Raw genomic sequence first — 24,788 nt, forward strand, 5'->3', positions numbered from 1 at the left:
TTTCAAAATGATCCAATATTTCCTTGTCATCATAAATCACTTACTGGTGAAGATGCATGAAGGACATTCCTAAAATCTGCCACTGATAGGTGTCATTTAAATTTTTTGTTGGGTTGTATTTTATCCGGAACCCAAGTCTTAATGATAAACATTAAAATAGTCAGTCGGAATAAAAAGCTGTTGATATCTACCTCTGGCGAGGATCCATTGTTTCAAAATCCACAATAAATCTCCGGTGCCAACGTTATCACTGTTAACTGTATATGCACAGTGCTAGAGTGAAAGCTTGAGAGGCAAAGTAACCGTTACTAAGGGGGCAGGGCTTAGTCAAGAGTCAAGTACATATGGCAAAGATTTTACATTAAAGGATTTTTAAAGTGCAAAATCTTGCTCTTAATGTTTGTTCAATCAATTGAATTCACAAATCTTTTTATCAACACACCTGAACTTGTCAGAAGCTCTGAAATTATAATATTATTTAAGGATCTAAACATTGACAAACTTCCGCAAAAAAAAAAGGACAAAACTTCACAAAAAGCATGAGAAATAAAAATGAAGCACTTGGCAGTATTAAATGTTACTACACTGGCAAAAACTGCTCTGTTGTTGAGTGTGACGGCACTGTCAGTAGGCGACCAATGTGGCCGATAATGTGTGGTGGTGTGGGTGAGGAGGTATTTGATATTTGGCCTGACTTTAACAGTGGGTAAGTGAAGCAACAAGCAAAGTTAATAGGAGGGAGGGATTTCCGTATGGTTGCAGAGCAGTGGAGCTACTGTTTGCATTGAGCAAGAAGAAAGGGCTGCCGGAGCTTGAGTTTCCGATTGTGTAGTAGTAGTCTAAATTAGGCTGGGATTTGAGGGACGGTGTACCTTCACATCCACGCTCAATCTGCCCGCTGCGGAACAAGGCGTCACTGAGGAGGTCCGGCAGACGACCGTTGAGGTCCACTGATGCCAGACAACCCTGGAAGCCTTCTCTGGAGGCCACAAGTTTGGGCAGGCTGCCGTACATGCCTGGACCCAGTCCTGCGATGAACAGGTCACCTGGGTCAAAAGACAGAGTATAGAGATATCTTACATTAATATGTCAATGTTATACATTCTTTCTGTAAGCGTCAATGTGATTTACGTATATTAACAACATTTATCATTATGTTATTCGCATGTAATATTTAAGTCCAACAGGCTTTTTTTATACTCAAGCAAGAAAGAATTCTGAAATTACTTCAATTTGAGCAATTAACAAACTTAAACCAATGTGGCTGACTGAAAGCAGTGCATATAGTGAGATATGAACATGTGGACAGTTTATTGGCCTTTAGTACCTTTGAGATCCAGGTTCTTGGCCCCATTGATGCTTTGACTCGTGGCTGTTGCATCTACTTTCAGTGTGTGGGTGTTGGTGTTGTCTCGGGTAATAGCCACATTGTGCCACTGGTTGTCATTCAGTGCCCTCTCACTCTTGCCCTTGATGAGGTTCGGCCCATTTCCGAGGTCAAAGACATAGTGGATGTATCTGCAAAACAGAAAAGTTGTTGAGTTGTTATATTTGCTGTATAAAAAAAATTCCAGCCTTCTAACTTATTACTTGTGATGTTCATAAACTTGCAGCCCTGGAATTGTGTTTGATCCATTTGTCAGTTAAATAAAGGTTGTAACCTAGAATAGTCAGTAAGAGCATGTAACAGATATTATGCAGAACACTGGCATGAATAAGCTCAAGCAGTGGTCATTGGGATTGTACTCTTATAATAGAGCACCTTAAAACATCATCCATTTATATATCATTATGTATTATTCATTTTGACCACATGGGTGCAGTAGAAACAAGTTGATGTGGTGAACTTATTAACTCATCCAGCAGTTACAGAGCAACATTGTCATTCACCTGGAGTTTCTCTGTCCACACGATGAATGTAAGTCCAATATTCACTCTCTTTTCCCACTGCTTTAGTGTTTCTAATGTGTATACTGTGGCTTGAACAAGGTAGCTGCTTCAATTATAGGTTTTCTCTTACTTCCACACTACAAATGATTCCTTTTATACAGTAATTTTGTCTTGAAATGATCACTTCATACATTGTTTTAATACTGAAAATAGTCACTTTAAGACAATAAATCAATTATATCAATATTTCAACAGACAAAAGCTTTAACAGTACAAAAGTCAAATTTAAACGTACCCTTTTACCAGTTCTACAGCGATAAAATCATTGCCATCTCCAGAGTTGAAAATGATGAAGCCGTCTGGCGAGGTCGTTTTGAACTGGAAGAAGAGATGCATGGATGTGTAGGCTTGCAGTGTGGCCAGGCTCAGGTAGCTGCTCTTGGATTTGAAGGTGACAGGGTCAGCAATAATGGATCGAACCCCAAAGCGGGCGTTGAGCTCGCAATAATCAATGTCACCATTCTTGCATAGGTCGATGTAGAGCATGCCGTTAAATCTGTGGAAAAGAAAGGAACAGGTTTAAAATTACTCTCCTATATATGGGGTTCTAAAGATCTTTTTCATGGATAATAGAAAGTAAAGAAATGTTTGGATAAGGACCCTTTGGTAAGATACTCTCCACAGAGTCTTCGAGCCATTTGGGGCCAGAAGAGTTCCACACCAAGCTAGCAAACACACTACCTTATGCATCATATTTCAAATTTTATGTTCAATAAATGTTTTAAACATTTGACTTTACATATTCAGGAGGCAAAGGGCAACATAAGCATTCATCTTGTATGAATGAAAGTTCACTATTAACTCTGCACTCTGGTTTCCCCATTAACTAAGAACAAGTACACCAGCTATTCAATAAATGTGTTGTCTGTTCATAGACAGAATTCTGGGACTGGACCAAAAAGCAAATGTGCTGTAAAACCACAGAGATTACCCAAAAGGGGCAAAAGAATCCTGGAGAGCAACAGAATATGGGTGGCAGTTTTCTGTGGATTTGTGAGCTTGTCATCTAATTGCAATCAGAATCATTATTTGTAAAACTTAAGAACGTACCTGAGGCTCTGCAGGTGACCAATGAAGCTGGACGGGATGCTGGAAACAAATCGACGCTCTGTCATGATGCCCGTTTCAATGTTGTGGAACTCCAGACGAGTGTGGTCGCCCACCATTTGGCCTGGAGATGGGGAGGGTGAAGGGGATGGGTTGAAAAGAAAGACAAAAAAACTAAAAGAAAAGAGAACACTGTCTGACACTAACACAAAAGGGCTGATTCAAGGAAAAGATTACATTGGCAGAATTAGATGGATGCAAACTGTCACTAATGGCTACAAATAGAGCCCGACTGAAGTGGATCTGTCTATCTATCTATCTATCCATCTCTATCCATCTCCATCCGTCTATCTATCCATCCATCCATCCATCCACCCATCCACCCATCCACCCACCCACCTACCTACCTACCTACCTACCTACAGTGGATAAAAAAGTCTAGTCACCCCTTTTTAAATGCAAAAATTTTGTGATGTAAACAAATGACACGAAGATAAATCCTGTCAGAACATTTTCCACTCTTAATGTGACATATAATGTGAACAATTCAGTTGAAAAAAACAACTGAAATCTTCAAGGCGGAAAAATAAAAAAATAAAAAACTTACAATAACCTGGTTGCATAAGTGTGACCACCCTTAACCTAATAATTTTTTGAAGCACCTTTTGATTTTATTACAGCACTCAGTCTTTTGGGGTAGGAGTCTATTAGCATGGCACATCTTGACTTGGCAATATTTTGCCCACTCTTCTTTGCAAAATGGCTCTAAATCAGGTTCTGAGGGCATCTCCTGTGCACAGCCCTCTTCATATCACCCAACAGGTGTTCAATTGGAATCAGGTCTGGGGTCTGGCTGGGCCATTCCAAAAGATGAATCTTCTTCTAGTGAAGCCATGTTTTTGTTGATTTGGATGTGTGCTTTTGGTCGTTGTCATGCTTATAGGTGAAATTCCTCTTCATCTTCAGCTTGAAGGCAAAACTGACTGGTATTTTTTAACTGTTCATAATTCCCTCCACCTTGACTAAGGCCCCTGTTCCAGCTGAAGTTAAACAGCCCCAAAGCATGATGCTGCCACCACCATGCTTCACTGTGGGCATGGTGTTCTTTGGGAGATGTGCAGAGTTGTTTTGCTCCAAACATTTGATTGGTTAATTTTGATTACAGCCACATCCCCAGTTATAAGTGTGGTTGCACACTTATGCAACCACATTATTTTAGTTTTTTTGTCTTATTTTTCCCCCTAAAATATTTCAGTTGGTTTTTCAATTGAATTGTTCACATTATAGGTCACATTATAGATGGAAAAAGTTCAGACAGGATTTATCCTTGTCTCATTTGTTTACATCACAAAAACCTTGCATTTTTAACAGGGGTGTGTAGACTTTTTATATCCACTGTATCTATTGTTTGATTTGTATTTGTGCATGTAAAAAATATCTACAGATTCAGAAGATGTTGTTGGCTTGGTATTCTATAGTATAACCATACACATTTCATAAATATGAACAGAAATAACAACTGAATATATATTAATTAATTAAATTTAATAAAAAACATAATTGGAAACTAAAGGTAAACATAAGGGGACATCTTTTGTGCTTATTCTTTGAAGAAAGTTTTCATATTGGCAAACGTATCTGTGAAGATTCTCAGCCATCCTCATCATGGTAACTTCAGGAGTCAACAAGTGTACGTATGTAACTAGACTTTCTTGCCTGGTTTCCAATTTACACTTGCACAACTCCTGAAGATACTGATATGTCTGTGAAAGGCTCATATCAGCTGACCTTTATGGACGAATTCACAAATCGCCCGGGCTCTAGTTACATGTCTACATGTGTTTTCTTTGTAGCAGTTACATACTAATACTGGAAGTCTCTATGGCAACACACCACAGTATGATGCAATACCTCTTTGAAAGAAAAAAAAAGTACATTTCGTCAAGCACAATCCGAGTTGATGTAGTTAAGTACCTTCTGCTACATCATCGTCAACCGTTAGTTTGTAGGTTTTGCCGCGACGCACCACACGCACTGTATGCCATTCATTATCATTGAGCTTTTGCCCGGCAAACAGGTTCTCCGGTCCCTTGCCTGAGAACAATGTTCAATCACAGAGTTAAAGACACAGGACATGAGGCTAAAACCAAACCTTTGTTTCCTCACCAGTCAGCCTGGAATCTATGGCAGAATTTAAACGACGAGCTTTTAAGATTTGAAAACTAGTTTTCTAACTAGATCTTACGCCTTCAGGAAACAGAGGTATGGTTTAGTCAGTGAAATATACAGTTAAAATAAACACATTACTTGACACCCGTGACATAAAGTCATTCTCTTAAAATTAACCTGACCACTACACATGGCTTGAAAGGAAAGGTATCGAAAATTGTATTTACTTATAAAAGACTTTATTTTACACATAGTTTGAAAGGAAAGGTATCGAAAATTGTATTTACTTATGAAAGACTTTATTTTAAAGTTACTTTCCGTCCTTACATCTTTTTTTCTCGGTGTATTAAATGTAGCCACTCGGACACATGCTAAATTTTTTTAATCGTTAAGACTTAGCCTTTCCCAAATGTTTTTGATCTATTATCTAAAGTTACCTTAAATAGGAAATACAGAAATGTGTAGATTGTTTAAAAAGCCGTGAGGTGAGATACTAGCTCCTAAATAACCATTTTTCAGTGTTTCAAAATTCTGAATGATTTGGAAATACTTCTCACTAATTTCATTTGTAATGTTTCCTAATGAGAAGTTCAGTTGGCAGGATGACATTAAACAATGTCTTTCAAATCCTTTACAAATAACCATTTAAAGAAACGATATGAACGTTTCTGGTGTTGGATTTGTTGCCATTGGGGCTAATTATACAGCTAGTTTTTGCCTCTTACACAAAATATTTTACAAATCTGATTGTATTGTCTGTCAAATATCGGCATTAATAAATGCAGAATCTGTAATGTTTCAAATGTGAGTCTTTCCAATTGTCTTTCACTTGTCGCTGAAATGAATCCCTAAAAAAGGATCCTTTTCTTTTCTTTGACTGTAGGCACTACACAGCAACAGGGACATTTAGATAAGTGTTGTGCACATTTCTGCACAGATGGAACAGCATTGTTGACTGAAATCTCCTGAGATTTTCCCTTCAAAGCTCAAATGTAACTACATTAGAATTGTAAGTTTATCCAATTGAGATGTTGGTGTTACTTTGTTTTCCCTACATGTACTGCGTCATACATAAGAATCCTTGTCATTTCTGTGTATGAGAGTTCATATTATGAACTAAACTGTGCATCCCTTGATCTCTTCTACTCCGGATCCACAAGGTTGTATTGATTGTACGTCAATTTCTAGTGGTAAAATTAACTAAATTACTTTTATATATCAACTGACAATTTCCGCATCTTGATCTGTAATTACTGATTATTCATTATTTTAAATTAAAATAACTGATGTAAAAGCAAATATCTAAAAAGCATTACTAAGTATTAATGGCAGCATTCTGGTGCACAACTAAGATACTATAAATAATGTAAGTTTGTTCAAGCAGCAGAATCACTGGTAGTTGTAAATATAACTAAACTGAATCATCATATCTAAACTCATGTAGATTGTAACCTGATGTGAATTTATCTGACAGAGTCATGTTTAAGTTTGAAGATAGAAAGTCCTCTCGGATGTAAGCAATGTTCCCTTTAAAGGTTCAGTGTGTAGAATGTAGTGACATCTAGTGTTGAAGTGTCAGGTTGCAGCTGAATACCCCTGACCTAACCCTCCCCTTCCGAACATGAAAGACAATCTGTGGTAACCTTCAGTTGAAAAAAATACTGAAAAGGTGTTAAGTATGTCCAGTTTAGGCAACTGTAAAAAACATGGTGGGCTCCGTAGAGAGGACCCGTTGATGTAAATATAACGTATTTACATATAAAGGGCCATTCGAGGGTAAAGAAAACAACAATTTGTACAATTTAGATGAAACTCACTATTGAAAGCATTACTACTAAATCTTACACACTGGACCTTTTAGGAGTAAAAAAAAGTTTTTGGTCTGAGAATATGGATGCACATATCTGGTGTACACCATCACTTAATCATCCAATGTTTTATCTCTTAAACAATTCGGTTTACCTTGGGTTTCTACACTGCATGACATTTCTGCATGTATGATGTCTTACTGCATAAGACATATAAAGTACACTGATAATTTATAATTTATATTAATTATAATTTTTTTATACCCGATATTAGTAGGTAGAAGGATTTAATTATTCAATACACTATTAAAATAGATACTGGAACCATATGTATTAGAATAGAAAAGACAGACAATGCCATTTTCTCTCTAAATATCATTGAATTAAACAATTTGCAAAACCGTTTCTCAGATTTTAATCACTTAATGTTAACTAGTATAAACACAATGGATTTCCTGCTAGCGAAATTAAATATATAGTGTATTTTGTTACTATACAGTGCATAATTATGTGAGCATGGCTCGTTTTTTCTTAAGAGTAAATAGTAAATTGGACATCAGAACTATTGGGAGTAAATAAAGTGTCTGATTTTAAAAGAAAGATGTCAAGATTATTAGAGAATTAATTATTAGAGTAAGTCAACATTCCTTCCATTTGACTGAGGCGTTTTCTGCTAAAGGTACTCAAACCAACTCATACTCATCCTCCACACGATAGGCTTAAGAGAAGGTAGAGAGTGATGACTCACATTTCAAGAAAAAAAAAAAGAAACAAAAAAACACATATTTCCTTTGTAAAAATCATCAACAGATCATAAACATAGAAATCAAAATGAAACTTGAGTGTTAACTTACTGGAGTTACAGTTTATCCTGATACAGTCTAGATGGGGAAGAATAAATGACAGATGAAATTGCATCCTTCAAGGTTACTGCTGCAGACATCCAAAAACAAAAAGTCCACCCTTCCGGGGACGTACACATGCAGAAAGGTGGCCATTTTATTCTTTTGATACGTATATTTAAATCAATGCCATATTCTTATGAAATAGATTGTAAATATTAATCTTTTTCCAAAACAAGCATTTAATAGTGCATACAATAATTGCTGGATTTGTCATAGAATTGTGCTAGAAGCGTTTTTAGAGCTTGAACCAGACTTCAAATGTACGAATTGTTTAGGCACAGTATTTACACTAAAATGGCCACTTGTAGTACCAGCTACATGAATTTTCCAACCCAGCACTGCCTGTTGGAATTAGTTTTGAAATATTCCAATTAGAAAAGTCTAAGTCACTGGCTCGAAAGCCTCTGCACCAACAAGGTGAGAGCCGCAATTGTTTTTAAAGCCATGGATCTTTTAGTAGCAAATCCAAATCACATTAGTAAATCGTTCAGCAACTATTTGAATTGGTAAGACAATAGTGTGACCATGACATATTTGGGCCAGAATAACAGCTGTATGTTGCTATAATGACAGTGAGGGTTGGTCGCCATGTGGCTGGTGGTTTCATGTGTCGTCAACCGCAACAGAAAAGTGGGAGCAAACAGCCACGATCCAATCAGCACCAGCACCATGCAGAGGCACAGGAACCCCAACCACTGCATCTGGAGTACTATGCTATGCTAACAAGTGTAACCCTATGGATGCATCAGAGGCTAAATCTGTTTTTACACATTTAGGACATCACACAGATTAACCTGGGCTAAGAAACTAAAAAGGCACAGACCAATTTGAGCTGCAAACACTTTGAATTAATTTAGGGTATGATTTACATGAATTAATATAGTCAGATTATAATTTATCTAGACATGTTTTGGCAAACAAGCTTTAATGTCTGCTTACATCGGTATTATTCTTACATTTTGTGATATTTATTGGATATACTTTTTACACAAAATATAAAGTAACTACATTTTCATTGTATTATTCTTTACATATTATGACTGGAAGTATTTGGGGTCACAGCCAGCTGTAGGTTTTGCTGGGCTCTGTTCTCGGGCTGTTCACCTGACGGGCCGCAGGCTTAAGGCCTTTGAAGGGGTGAATACCATCTTTTGACAAAGCATGATGGAAAATGAAGTTCGCAGGGGGAAAACGTAAAAACATAACACTGAAAAAAAAAAGCATAGACTTTCATAATAGACACCATTGCCAGCAAATAAAACAACCACCCAGAAAAAACAGGAGGATGAAAGAGAAATTACTTCATGTCAGACTGAAGAATGAGGTTAGTGAGAAAGACAAGAATGATTTCTCCAAATGTCCTGTAGAATGATGGACTGAAGACCAGAGGGCATACTTGGTGGAGGTCACCTCTTAGAAAGTCTCAGCACACTTTGTTCTTTAAAAATACTTGATTAGAGATTCGACTTTAAAGCCCATTATCTCTACATCACAACATGTATTCTGATTACTGTGCTGTGACTGTCTCAAAAGTTCTGTAAATAAGAACATGGATATGACTATGGTTTGTCTTTTTCAAAGATGGGCCATACTTGTTAACCACTGAAATAATATAAGTTATGATGGTATAGCCCAAGCTGTTGTCCAGTATATAGTTGTATTCAGGAAGCAGTCCGTGGTTATCTGTGAGCACAAAACGCATTAACACCCATGCAAAAGATAAAAACTCTCTTATCAATGTTCTACTGCTGGTAGGAACCTTTAAGGGAACATAGGGATGAATAAGTGACGAAAAGATGAGATAGAAGATAGGCAGACAGAGAGTGAGAGGAGTGAAAGGAAAGAGAGGTCACTGCTCAACAGTAGACCATCTCATGGTGAAGGATGTGGGTGTGGTAGCAGATGGTTTGGGAGGGGTGGGGGTCATACGATACCTAGGTTGACCGTGAGTTTGACGCGACCCCCATCCAACTCCAGCCTGAGTGTGTCGGCGGAGTCTTGGGAGTTGGTGGCCATGAGAAGGCCATAGGCTCGCTGGGAACGAAAACGCATGGAGACGTCCTCCGCCTCGGTGTGCATGATAGTTGGCATCACCACCTTCATGTACATGCTGCCATCATAGGAGAGGATGGAAGCCTCTGTGGAAGAAATTCAGGTGCATAGAGAGATGTTAGCCATATTTCAAGTAAGGTTAAAGTCATTCCCTGTGACAACATGATACTTTGTGCCAATATTCAATCAGTCATGCCAGCGGTCTCAAGGCTTTGGTGCTCCTCCACTGGACAAAAAGAATAAACAACTTAGAAATAGATATTCTAATGATATCAATATTTATTTCATTGATAAAGGAAAATTATGTGAAAAGCCACGTCCTTTCTGGCAGTTCGGGTTACGATCAAGGTGAAAATAACTCATTCAGAGTTGTTGCATGTCATCGAAGAGAAATTTCATCGTCCAACAAGCAGCTGTCACAAAATCACATTATGACAGAGACAATGTTATTCAGGCAAGTTTTCTGGTTCGTGAGCTAATGGCTAAGAAGCTGAAACCTAATTCAGAGAGGAAATTTGTGAAGGAGCCTTGTTGTTGCTATGGAGGTCCTAGAACCAGAGAAAAGTAAAATATTTCCAAAGTGTCCGTTTGTCTAAAAGGACCATCACAGAGAAATGACGGATACTAGTCTTAGCTAAAAACAGTGGCAGGTCAATGTTACAGGTACCCTGAAGGTATCATGGAGCAGTGTACTTATATCAGTGGATAAAGGTTTTGTTTGTCTCAAGCTTGTGCATAAGGACTGATCAACAGGTGGTGGTAACAGGTAGCAACATACCAACAATAGCAAGTGGGAAGAAGCTTATGAAGGGACATGAAGGCTAAACACCAGTGATTTAAACCAGGACAGCAAGAAGTTGATTCAAAAGAGGCAACTTGGTGTGTAACACTCACTGTGAACATCATTTGCTTTGCTTACAAAACCTTGTCTCGGTATATATAAATATAAATATAAATATATATAATAATAATAATATATTATTATATACAATGACAGGGTTTCACATGTCACACATGCTCGCCCTGCCTCCTGGCTAAAGCTCAGAAGATTCTTCCAGAGTCTGCATGCCAGACTGAAGGGCTGTGCAAGTCCTTGTCACGGTAGTACAGCACAGGAAGGATGAAGGACACTAGTCCAAAAAGCCTTGAAGCTCGACCAATTTAGGTATAAATTTATTCTTTACATTTATATTCTCAATATCACCATTGTCAACCATGAGTTGATCACTGAGTAATTGGGAGCTAAGACACTGATAGATAATATAGCACCCACCAAGGGAAATCATATTGAATGTGACCTTTCTGGATAAATTTACATGGAAGATAATAAAAAAAAAAGAAGAATAACCAATTCAAGCCACTATGTGTCACTCAGCTGAGCCAAACCTGTGTCGTTCCTCTATTTGCCCTATTTGATTGCCTCAAACTGTCCGTGGTACTACTAGCCACACAGTGGATACACACAGTGACACCTCAGAGCCAAATGCTTGACCTAAACAGCCCCAGAACAAATTGGTATAGCAACTGTTAACAACCGTACCCTTGTCCTGGAATGTCAGCTTTATGGCAGTAGACCCCGGAAAGTTGTTTTTTGATTATTTTGTTGCTTCAATTCTTTTAATTGTTTTGCTGTTGTCAAGGTCAGTGTTCTGTTTTTGTGACGCTGCTACATTGGAATCCAGCAGACTGGTGTTCTCCTGAGATCCACCTTGGCCGTCTGAGGTGTTACAGAGCTCACAGTGGTCACAAATGGCAACTGTGACCATGACAATACAGATTGTACGTGTTATCTGACCAATTACCTCACCCTCTGTGGATAAAACAACAACAGTCACAGCCAACGCCACCCCTAACCCTAACAATAATTAATCCAATAGATATTACTGTCACTTGGGCTTGTTGCAGTTAGCCATGTTGATTCCATGTCTTTCAGTGTGTAGACTCATGAAAACAAGCCTCTTTTCTCCCTTATTCCATCTCCCATCTCCACTGGTAGCATTTTGTTTGTTCCAAGAACTTTGGGCTTTTTGAATTTTCAAGTGAAATGAGAACACAGCTTAAAACTGGATCTGCTGCTATTTTAAGACTTTAGTCCTCACCAGCAGAGAACAGGAAGTAGAACGAGGCGGCGAAAAACCTGAATGTTTTTAGGCAACTTTAAGCCCTCTTTTTCTTTAATGAAAGCTCACAGCCAGGATCCAACAGAATCAGCAGCTAGACACCACAGGCTGGTGTTTTTATTGCTGTTATTTCCCTGTTACTGCCCACTCTCTGTTCCACTTCATCTTACATTCATCCAAGCAGTGCTGGTTGCTGTTTTCCTGCACTCAACTGGTATCAATCTGAGGCTATTATTTGTCCTGTCACATTAACCTAATATGATAAATGAACCAATAATATGCTGAGACATTACGTGTCCTCTAAACGTCCTTTGTTCAGTTTTGCTGCATGACGAGAAGGATGAAGTTTTATCAAGTGCCCAGAGGGTGGAGACACAGTCTGTCTGTCTGCCTGGAAATTCTGCAGCAAGCAAAGCAGGGGGAAGAATACAGGAGGTGAGGAAGAAGAAATGATGGATGGAACCCAGAGTAGGAAAACATAAAAACAAGCTATCACTTGACTAGTGATGAGCCTAATAATTGACATATTGAAAATTGAGGTTTTGAGAAACAAGATATCTGAGAAAGACAGGGAAAAATGGAGAGAAAATAAAATTGCCAGTAGATGGACTTCAAGGACATAAATGTGCAGAATAGGGTGAAGATTAAACTTTACCCGGGAGTGATATAGTTTAACTTCACACGTCTGGAGCTTGCATTTAGAATAACAGCTTAAATAGTTTTGTTATGAGCAAATTTAAGGGTGCTATAAACTGTCATGTATAGTGCATTCATTAAAACTATAACATTACATTTGCCTGTTAATAATTTTATGACCTTAATGTGTAATCTAACATGTAGTTAGGGAAAGATACGCAACTAAAACCAGATGTTTCTATTCCTTTCTGTTCGTTTTTTCAAACATATAGTGACAGATGTGTAATGTCTGTGCTATATTTTTTCTTACTGTCACAACTTTGGCACCACACTAGGGGTTGAGTGAAAATTGGAACTTTGATGAGCTCAGAAACCTGACAGGCTCAGTAGGGTCTGCTGTACAGTTGTAACTCATTTTCTTGACAGACAGGCCCAGAATAATCAAACACACACACAGAAATGCACAGATCTAAAATGCATCCCTGCATATGGATATCTACACATATTTACACACTGACTGCGGACTGTAGTGAGGATTCTCAGGCCTGCAGACAGTTCCACAGCAGGAAACATAGCCCATATTCACAAATCACAATTTGTCTCATAGGGCTTTAACAAGGTGTGCAGCTGCTAATTGTTGCATTGCCCGATATTTCTTTAAGATATTTTGCTAAACACAAACTGTAAAGGATATTTAACTTAAGACAGCTTTCATACGTATAAAGGTAAATTATTGAATAATATTACAGTTATTATTTGTAGGCCTTTTACTTAACTGTACTATCAGGGTATCACTTACATTGTGGATATACAGTTTGTGTAAGTACAGAAGAATGATGACCGTGTGATACTACAGTACTGTAGTGCTTTGGCTTGTATATAATTTTGTCTTAATGCTGTGTTTTTTTGCTCATGCAAAATAAAAAGGAATACGTATCTTTTGGTCTTAACTGGTTATAAATTTACCTCCAAACCTTCATATGAACAATGAGGTGATGATAAATATCACTCTGCTCTCTGTTCACCTGTTTGTTCACATGTACATGTGCCCGGGTTCATCCTCAACTGCACATGAAATTAATGGCCATGTTTGGACACACAGCCATCTGGGAGTGATGTCTGTTTGACAAGGTGTCAGATGATGGCCCGGTGTAATATATACCATTTAATTCTCATTACAGCTCTGAGCCGAGCTGTCAGATTAACTCTGACATGTCATATTTCTTGGTTGTTATTTTGGGTGTATGTGTGTGTTTGTGCGTGTGTCTGTAATGACGTGCATGTGCAATGTCCCTATAGAGTGTGACCAATGGTTTTTACACTTTTAACTGACTGACCTTGCCCAGCGAAACCCAATGACCATTTAATGCATGTGGGTTGTACAGAGGGTTAGCTATATGAGGAAACTGTTGTCATAAAACCTTTGCTGCTTGGTCCTTAAGAACCAAAAACCAAATGAGTCTCATTATTGTTGGGAGGAAACAATTTCACTGAAGGGATTCCAGAGATCTGACAAAAATTTGCATGATAAAACAAGACTTCAGAAGAAAAACAAACATGGAGGAATTGATGTTGTCAGCCTGCTACACTTGCATGTGTTCTGTTTTGCAGTGAAAAACAAAAAAGAGAATGAAAGGTTGGAATAAGATTATGTATCGGGAGCTAGAGGTGAGCTGGAAATATATGTGGTATCTTGTCGTAGCTGTACAAGTACGCAACATAGGTAACACTTCCCGGTCAGCTTGCTCTTCGTGGCAATTGTGCGTATGCTTAGTATTTCGTTGGAGCACATTTTTGTAAATATCAAACATGTTTGATATTTACAGTTTGAGATCATGAAGGCTCTGACAGAATCAGTAGCATTAAGTTTACTTTGTAAATCCCTCACACTTTCGGATTATTAGCGCAGATAATCGGCTCCAACTGGTTTATAATCAGTTCCTAACCCATAGTCGAATCGGGTCTAATCGGGTCTTAAATCTGCCCGATTACCCTCAAGTTTGCATCATCCTTTAAGCAAACATAAAAAATAGCTGCAGGGATTTTGATATCCTACATAGTGCATATTGTTTCCCACAATGCTTTGTTAAAATACTGTACAACTAAATGCATTTCTTCTAGATATAAAATAAACATTCAAAGTGAACAGTCAGATGTAGCCCAGTCTTGTCAGAATATTGTTGCTTGTCATGATCCTGCAAAAATGACGTAATTACAGACGCAGTGAAAATGAGCCGAGAAGTGTCCGAAATCTACTTTTTATTTTGCTGAGGAGTTTGCTTTATAATCCTCTACATAGGAGACCCTGTATAGCTAAGTAGGGCTTGTGAATGAGTGGGTAATTTCATCTGCTCTAGTTTTGATTTGTTATAAATTCAAACTCAACACCTCCTCCATGATTACCTTTTGTCTCACAAAAAAAAACTCATCATTGTGTACAATTCACAGCACTGATTGGATCAGTACAGTGACAGAGATATGTTGCATTTATCACTCTGATGCTGGGTTAATTTATTTCCTTAATTAGCTCTATTTTGCTGTTTTCGTACTTGGTGTGAAGCTTCTGTCGGTCATACTCAACACTTCCTGCACAGATGTTTCAGATTAAAAGACCTTCGCGGTTCTGAGGGCATGATTTTCTGTCAAAAAAATAAACCAAAGATGACATGAATTCGCTCTGATATTCATCGTTTTTCATCCAGCCTATATTAACATATGTAGTTCTTCATATGTTGGTGTTCATAAATCACACAGAACCATACTTTGGAACCTTTTACAGACTGAAATACATGATCAGATCAGAATAGCATAATCTTTTAGCGTCACATTCATAGCCACCCAGCTGAATCCCCAAGCTCAGGTGTATAAACCTACTCATTTACAAGCACCTGCAAACTCTTCTCTTACTGGTAATTTCATGGTTCTGTTACATGCAGCATCTATTTCACTTCTGTCCGTCCTTGGAAAGGGATCCCTCACATGTGGCTCTCTCTGAGGTTCCTACGTTGTTCTTGGTGGTTTTTCCTTAATCATGTCGAGGTTTAAGGCCAGAGGATGTTGCATCTTGATGTTGTTTTGTATATATTTCTACATACAATTTGATGAATTAATTGATGGTGGAACCAGTTTTCAAGGTCAACCGGAGTCCAATGTTTCAGAGTCTACCTCACTGTCTCTATCAATCTGTCGCTTGATAAAACATGCAACATACTTAAATGTTACACTACATTATCCACCAAGCCTTGTTTCAGCCTTGTTTTTCTCAAGACCCTTTGATCTACTGTGCCTGTAATTGAACCACATTTGCACATCACTTTGCATAAAAGCTTCTGCCATATGAATAAATGTCAAAGTCTGTAGTTCAACAGCGGCAGTCAGTCCACTAGAAATTGCAATTCAAATAACAAACTAAAGGTAAGGGAGACTTATACCACACAGGAAAAATAAAGGACTCAACTGAAAATTGTTATTTGTTGTCACGACACGTCCTTGACCTCGATCTATGGTATCGTTAGGATTCCTACCTGTAAAGATTTCTCAACAACTCTGTTCTTTGAGCCAAAGATGTGTAGCATTTATAAGAAATCCCTAATCTTCTGTATAAACTAATGTTAATTAGACCAAAATGTGCCTCTGCCCAAGAGTAAGAGCTGTGATGTATTTTATACATAATAAGTCTAGTGGATGATATAATGTTTTTATATGGATACTGTTAAAGGAATGACCTAAATATATCACAATAGAGCGATGTTCTTACATGAATATCTATTAGAGGTGATAGTGTTAATAAAAAAGACATAATGAAATCTTCAGCTCGTGGTAATCATATTGCAATATTTCAATAAAATGTCCCTTGCAAAATGATTTAAGGTGAAATATCAGATTGATCCACTGATGCCCCATAACTTTTCTTTTCAAGAATTAAATGAGATTCAGGGGAAATAATTATCCAGCAGCCCACTGGATGAAGTAAGAAAAAAACCTGCTATAGGTAGAGAGATATGATCGGAAAGCAGTTATTTGATATGCTAAAAAGCAGTAGGACCAATTTGTGTGGGCTGGGGATGTGTTAATTAGTTTTCAACTCTGACCAGTCTTTATTAAAGTCTGGATGCTGTGGCAGAAAAGGGACGTATAAGGATACTCGTGAGCTTTAAAAACCACTGTGGCGTCCTTTGGCCAAAACCAATACAGTCCTAATACTGATGCTGTCAAGACAATAACCAATATTGATTATGAAATATAGTATTAAACATCAGTTTTGAGATGTAACAGTCAGATGCATTCTTTAAGTTGTTTTATTGTCATGTAAACTGTCTGCTTGTCTGGTCCTTGACCATAGTGAATATGCAATTAAGCGAATGATGGGTAGAAGGACATGCGTCAACTGTGAGTGAAGATTCGGCACCAGTCTTGAAATCTTTTTATATATACAGTAGTATTAAAAACATCATGGATAAACTATTATTACTAAGTAATTAAAAAAACACTGTTAATCATTAAAAGCACAGCTTTTGCCCTTTGACACACATCACTTTGGTAGACATATGGAATTGTTCCGATGCAACAGAACTGCCAGAGATTTTATTATTGAAATCTTAGTTAGTTGTGGTTCTGTCACAGACTACATTATATTGAAATGTCTTTTTGATTTTTTTTGCCCCTAGTGTGAGTTAATGGGGTCAGCATCAATACAAAAACCTCTAAGTATAATTAAGTTCAGTTCACCACTAATGCATAGCTGAACATCATAATCTTTTTTAAAAGGTCAAATTAACCACAGAGCAGCCGTATTGTTCTGCACTCGATTTTGTGTATATGGAACTAAGTAAAACAATGCTGCTGTGTATTCTAAATCGTGCATTACAAACTCACTGTAATGTGACTAAGACATATTTTTATTTGACTTTTGTAAAATAAACTATCACTTTATATCACTTTTTATAAACTATAAATTCAATAGAGAAAATGCTTCATGCAGTTTTGAGCAAATACTCCGGCCACTTTTAAGTAAGAGCAAATAAATGAATCATTACAACAAACTGCAACTGAGTACAACAAACTGATTCAGACTTTTGTTATAGAGTTGCACCAGCATGTTGTCAAGGATCCAGGGGTTGGATGGGGGAATTCAGGCGGTCTGCAGGTTGGATTGTTTGTGGCTGCCAGCAACTTTAGCACTTCTGTATCATTATTGTCATCATCAGGGACAAGGCAGTGCTTTGTTCAGCTGTCTTATAAACTGTTTGTTGCTGTTTGAGTGTTCATGTTCATACACAGTGCATTGCCAACTGCAGTACCATACTGAGTACTTTTTAAACCTTTAACAACTTGGCAATTTTCATTTAACTTAGTGTAACTTGGCAGCCTGACTGTCGAGACAAATAAGCTGACTACTGGGAACTTTACTGGTTGGTTCTCCCACACGAGTATTGGCGCTTCACTTACATTCAGTTTAAAAGACACTGGGCACTAAATGTTATGAGTCATATGATCTTGTTTAAGTTAAAAAGCCATGCACACTGCCTTCCAAACTAAATAAGAAGTCAGAGGCCCAGGGTCCATTGAATTAAAGTTTACCTTAGGAGGTTTTCAGAGATTAAAACCATGGACTTGCAGTAACTCTGGGTTATAGATTCAACTTGTCTTCAGTTGTCATCAGAATGAGTAAATTCATGGCTCACATTGAAAGCACCTTACATATGAAGACAGATGCGTTTCTGTTTGATTGGCGCTCAGTGGCTGCCTCATCTCTTTCCACTTGACTACTCTTAAAGTTTCAACGCTCAAGACTGGGCTCAATTTTTGATTTGAGAAATACCAACACTGGCACTTTCAATGGTCTCAATGAGAAAACTACATGACACAACAATTTATGTTGTGTCATAAATAGAGGGACGGACAAGTCCCTCTGTCTAAGATCATTTTGTCTGTATTTGTGCATGTTTTCTAAAAGCTACGGAAGAGACGAATGAAAAAGAGCGGTACCATTTGATATCATGGGTTGAAGTGCAGCTAACAGTTGAAAGAAGAGACTTTGCGTGTTGTTAGGAAACAACTTACCTTTGGCACGAGGACAAACAACCACTTATACCTTTTCTAAAAACGTACACATCACATCGCTGTTGTCAGACGCTGTCGATACTGCGCTACCCTCTAGTTGATGAAATGCTTAACAACTATGTCTACAGTACATCGCAAAATGCATGGAAGTGTGTGAAGAGTCACGGTTACATCTTTGGAAAGTGAAGTATCATGTTACATGTTTTTTACATGCTGTTGTTGTTGACTTTTTAATGTTAACTTGTTGTTCTCTTGACAATGGATAGGAGCATTTTTTGTGCTTAATTATTATAACTTTTGTGCTTAATTATTATCAAAAATAATAAACAATAAATGTTCTTAAAATATTATTGCAGTTAACTTCTTTTGATTTGGCTGTCAGTTGCTGACTACACAAATTGATATACCTTATATTCAAATATATATTACATTGAATTATAATGCTAGTTAGACGTCTGAGACCTTAGCTGGAGGAAATGTTCTCTGTCCGGGTCTCTCCGAATCAGTGATTAACAAAACACACCCAAATAGATCTTTTTTCATTATTGGTGACGTTGGTCATGTGGATTTGGTTACTTAGCAACATAAGATACATTTACATGAGATGTGTGTTTTTTTTTGTAGGTCTATAATTTGCTATAAGGTCAATGAGTAAAAGGATTTGTGAAGCTCTTTGTTCTTTGAAGCATTCTAGCTTTGGACATATATATATTCCATAATAATCAATGTGAGACATTAATAGATATTTACTTCATATGAGATTTATGTGTTTCAGGTTTATCATGCATATAAGCATGAATTAGAAATTGTTTTCAAGGTTAATCACTGTGAGATGAGCAGTAAACACCCAGCCTTCAGTTATATGAAGAAAGAGGTGAGATAATATATTGTCACTAAATCTAAAATGTTCTGTTTACATGTCAAAACTCTTTAGTGTATCACTTATTTTCTATTCATACTTGTAACCTGTTTTATATAATGAACGTGCTGGTCTGGCCCACTATACGAAACAGTCATGACCAGTCACTCAAGAACTAACTCAAAATGTTATTTGACATGCTCCCTTGGTTGTTTAGTTTTGTCTTATTGAGCATTTGTCACAGAAAACTAATCTGCAGGTATGCTCGAGCCAAGTTCTAGTCCTGGCTGTTGGCCACAAGAGTAATTGTTGAGCAGACTCTTTTTTCTTATTGACCTATTTTTTCTCTTCCAAATAAACAAGCCCACCTGGTTTGTTTACAGCCTGACTCTTCATGCTGCTTACCAAGCTACATTTCCATCAGTGATGTCATCCACATTGTGCTCAGCAATCAACTTGCCCATTTAAGTGGAATACCACACCTACTTGCAATCTCACAGGAAATGACATTGTCCCATGTGAATCCAACTAAAAGGTCAAAACCCACAACTCAAACCAGATAAAACAACTGACACAAACAGCTAAATTTAGCTGTTAAGATAGAAGCTGTGTTCATTTTCAGGGGCTCCTTCTCCATTTGTATGTGTTAACGAACAGATCTGTTGCAAAGGGCATGGTAGACAACTGTTCCTTGTATCTCTCTCCTCTCTCTTTCCTTCTCCTCCTCCTGCCCCCTATATATCTGTCTTCCCTTCCATCTTTTCCATCCATCTCTCCTCTCTTCCTCATTTTCCTCTGCTCCCCCAACCGGTCGAGGCAGATGACGAGCCGATGAGTCCAGTGTTTTCTCTTCCCAGACGCCAAAGTATTAGTCATTGTGGGATCTGTTTTAGTTTTTAAGATCTTGACCTTTGATTTAATGTGCCTTAAGGTACATTATGATTTGGCAGTATACAAATAAAATCGAATAGAAATGAAAAAATTGAAGGCAACCAAATATGGTTGAGGGAGGAGGACTATGCCTTTGTCAATCTGGAAGACAACAATACTATGTTCTGAAAAACCCTCTCTTAGCATCACATAATCTACAGCATGCCAGCTGTTTATATGTTTCTACCTTTTGTGTTGCACTCACAATGACATGAGTATAAGGTTCAGCCCATTAACCCATCTTCTTTAAAGAAACCTATTCTTTCAGTGGGTCCCAGTTTTCATCTGTCTTCTATTACAGCATTCGATAAAGCCTTTGATCAAGACTTCTTTGATAAAAGTAACAATGACAGGTAAAATCTGCAGCCTAAGGCACCATTGCATCGTCTGAGAAGTGTGTTCTTAAAATGATGTAAGAGAACTTGACATGCAAACATTTACCTCTCTCACAGGTGCGTGACCAGAAGCCAGTCCCAGTGCAGTCACAAATGAATCGGTTCCAGCCTTCCTTGCAGACGCCTCGGTTCTTGCATGGGTAGCTCTCGCACTGCTTGCCTGGCTGCTTGTTGCACGATGGTTTGATGCCAGCACCATTTTGTGCCTCAGCAATTTGACGGATGTCCTTACTTCGACCGTCAATGAAAAGGTCGCGTATACAGCCAACATAGCCATAGTTGAGCATCGCTGTCCAGAGCTCAGTGGGCAGTATGAGGTTGGTGCGATCGTTGGGAAGCCCCCCTAAATACATATCGCCCTCCAGGTCTAGAATCTCACTCTCACCGCTGGCTGTAAATGGGGTCCTTCTGCTGTTTACAGAAATTGTACCTGTGGTAGGTATGGAGGGAGATTAGATTAGTGACATAAGTGCAGGAGGCACTGATGTCAACCGTGGTACAAGATAGAACTGTGATTTCAGGAAGAAAATCATTCTAAAAACATAAAGGGGAAAATTTAACAGTTATGTATCAAGATCAGATCACGAAAAAACATTTGGTGCAATTTTTATAAGACTAGGAACCATTGACTCACATTCCTGCAGAGTCTCTAATCAACCTAACCCCAATCTGCATGTTTTACGACTGTGTGTTTTTTCTATTTCAATAATTGAAAACACTTTTCCATTCATGTGAATTGGAAAAACAGTTTGATTTCATTTAAAAAAAAGTTATTTTCCAAAACAAATCTGTTCCTTAATTATATGGAAAATTCACCGACTTCGCCATCACAACTGACCTGAGCGTCCATCTCGCTGGATGTCCACGTGATACCAGGCCCCATCATTGACCTTTGTCTGGGTGGCCTTCACTTTGATAGTCCCAGAGCCCATGTCCAACAGCAGGTAGAGGCTGCCATCCAGCAGCTCTACAGCAAAGAAATCCACCTGGACAGATGCGAAAGAAATCATGATCAGAGTTTTCCTTTCAGTCACATTAATATCATTACATTTGGCTAAGCCCCAAACACAAATTGTTTATCTCGATGCAGCACGTATATACAATATATTTATGTCAATATTTATTAAAAGTATTCAAATATAAATTGAGGGAGGTCCATTGGAAACATTCTTGGTTTAAATGCTTATAAGTCATAGATGTATGCAACCTGTTATGAAGTGTAATGAGTAAACATTTCTTCACTTCGATTGGCCAAAATGGTATATATGATCTCTGTGATTCTTGGTCTTCCATGTTATCTATAGTTTTTAGGTAAAATGCAACTGGCTTTGCAGTTTGTCTGAAGCACATTTCACCAGTTGTCAAGAGGATTCATAAGTCCTTATGACTAAATATTGGCACAAATGGTTAGGAGGGCATTTTTTTTTTTTTAGCAGAAGGGAAATCAACAATCAATGAAATCTTGATGACCATGGACTGACCTTGGTGTTCTTCTGGCTGCGGGCGGCATCTTTGCGCTCCTGGGGTTTGCCATGGGTGAAAAGGATTAGGCCATTGGGCTCAGTCGTGCGGAAGTCGAAAGATATGGAACCCATCCGCTTGGTGTTCCACTTGGGGAGGCTGATATAGGCCTCGGGAGTCTCAAAAGAAATGGGGTCCAAGGTGGCCACATTCTCACACTTGTAGGACACCTCACCCTGGATTTTCATCTTAGGGTCCACGATTCGAGCCAGGCGGGACAACTCGAGTCGGATGTCATTGTTCTTATATATCACCTGTGTTAGAGAAACGATAGCATTACAATCACACATCTGCTTAGGTGTGTTCAAACATGGATATTGAAACTTGGATTACTCAACCAAATACTTAATGGTAAAATTCCAAGAGTTAACATCAGTTATTGGATTCCAGAGTGGGCAAATCGATTGTGGCAGCCTCTACATGTCTACTAGCTGCTCCCAGCTCATTCACATTCTCTCCCGTAGTGATTCCTCCACACAAATTATAGAAACAGGCCTAAAAGAGATGTGCATCTAGTTCCTTATGACATTAGAGGCTACATGGTCTCATAAAGGCTCGTTCTTTCCCTCCCTGAGGCTAATATAGGTTCTGACAAGTTATACATTGAAAAACGCAAAACACTGATGTGACCAAAGAATAAGCTTCCGCTGAACTTTTGTCAAACATTCATGTGTATGCAGGCTATGCTTTTTGATCCATACCTGACTCCACCCACTCTAAAGTGAGGATAACTTCAGTATCCCCGTCTTCACACACACCTGACCTTTATTCAATTGAAGATCCTGGATCCTGAAATTAAAAATTATGAATATTGCCACATTAGACTGTATTTAAAGATAAAAAGAATGATATCCCCCCAAAAGGGAATCCAAATCATTTTGATCACACCTTGGTAGCTTGCTGCAGAAAAATAAACCCCTCCTTATCTTCTCCCATGTCTGGGATATTTAAGCTTCATGTTTGCATAAGGGGACACATGTCTTTACAGTACACCAATGGTCCTCATCAAAAAGATGAACCACTGTCTGCTTCAAGTGAATGCCAACATAAGAGGAGACTGGGAAGTGATTTTTTGTCACATGAAATGGTCTGCTCTGCCTCACACTGATTAATGACTTGACTAAAGAATGTCTCTCCCTCTCTCTCTCTCTCTCTCTCTCTCTCTCTCTCTCTCTCTCTCTCTCTCTCTCTCTCTCTCTCTCTCTCTCTCTCTCTCATGCACATTTCTACATACATGTCTACATAAAAATTTGATTTAATAAAACATCTTGTCTGGTACATGAGGGGCCACCAACTGTTTCTGAAGATAAAGTACGGCAATACAAATACTGAATAACACTCATTAAGTCCTTAAAATGATGTAAACAGCTTTTGTAATCTGCAATATTCAAATGGTATTATGCTTCTGAGGGTGAATTGTAAAATATTAAAGAACATTATTAGGATTAATTAAACCAGCACATATTATACAGGTAAAATTTAAATTGTTATTCATCATAATTATGATTTTTATATAATGGAAGTAGTTATTGTTTGTGAGGTACAGATCTTTGGCTGAAGAATTTTCATAATCAAACATTATGGCTAGTGCAGATGTTGATAAGTTCAATTCCCTATCGTAAAATGGACATTTCCTTGCTGTTACTGATCTATCCAAATGCATCCTCGGGCTATTGATTGATTAACAAAGTGGTGATTATTTATCTTCTGTTGACTAATTGAGTTGCATTAGCAAAAAATTGTGTGTCCAAAAACATTGTCCATTTACAGAGCAGATTAGAAAATATTTTGGGTTAAACAAATATTTAACATAAGCCTGCTTCTAGTAATGCCCGGATGTCTTTGCAGTCTATTAGGAGTACAACACATAACAAAAAAATTAAAGTAAAAAAACTCAGTGATTCGTAGTGCAGAGTACCAGCCTCCATCTTCATGCTCACACAGTTCACACTGAATTAACCCTACAGCAGGGTTCGAATTATCTTTTTGTCTCTAAGGGGGTCTCTATGTCATAAAAAAGTTGGCACACCACGCACATAGCCTACCAAGGCTAAACAATGAAATAGCCTAGGCGCGAGCAGCGCTTTTGCGCACGGTAGGCTTAAGCCTGAAACATGCTTCTGCGACTGTGTCTGCGTCTTTTCACGCCGCTGTGGCGCAAGACTCGTTTTCATTCATGCTTCCCCAACCGTTGCGCGTCTTACAAAGCAATTCCGTGCCAGAACACTAGGCGGAGTAATGCTTTTTGTCGAAGACGACCTAGAGACGCCTTCTTTCTTCTTCGTCGATTGTTTATTTACATAGCCACTGCGGCTCCTCGTAGCCTTTTTCTG

General features: G+C 38.2%; 1 protein-coding gene across 3 annotated transcripts in view; it reads right to left on the reverse strand.

Annotated features, from left to right (window-relative positions):
- Window positions 1-24,788, reverse strand: part of LOC133962165 (neurexin-3-like) — a 103,736-nt gene that overhangs the window by 54,183 nt on the left and 24,765 nt on the right. For all 3 annotated transcript variants that reach the window (XR_009922084.1, XM_062397646.1, XM_062397644.1), the window contains exons 3-12: window positions 22,416-22,709; window positions 21,773-21,920; window positions 20,981-21,364; window positions 9,814-10,017; window positions 7,829-7,855; window positions 4,972-5,091; window positions 3,001-3,121; window positions 2,186-2,446; window positions 1,328-1,518; window positions 873-1,046 (exon numbers count right to left, since the gene is read on the reverse strand). Coding sequence is in view for 2 of the 3 variants with exons in the window: in XM_062397646.1 (XP_062253630.1) it covers window positions 873-1,046; window positions 1,328-1,518; window positions 2,186-2,446; window positions 3,001-3,121; window positions 4,972-5,091; window positions 7,829-7,855; window positions 9,814-10,017; window positions 20,981-21,364; window positions 21,773-21,920; window positions 22,416-22,709 (1,924 nt within the window). In the remaining variant the exon portion in view is untranslated. The remainder of the gene's footprint in view (window positions 1-872; window positions 1,047-1,327; window positions 1,519-2,185; window positions 2,447-3,000; window positions 3,122-4,971; window positions 5,092-7,828; window positions 7,856-9,813; window positions 10,018-20,980; window positions 21,365-21,772; window positions 21,921-22,415; window positions 22,710-24,788) is intronic.

The sequence above is a fragment of the Platichthys flesus genome, chromosome 10 (assembly GCF_949316205.1).
Source record: "Platichthys flesus chromosome 10, fPlaFle2.1, whole genome shotgun sequence".
Classification (NCBI taxonomy): domain Eukaryota; kingdom Metazoa; phylum Chordata; class Actinopteri; order Pleuronectiformes; family Pleuronectidae; genus Platichthys; species Platichthys flesus.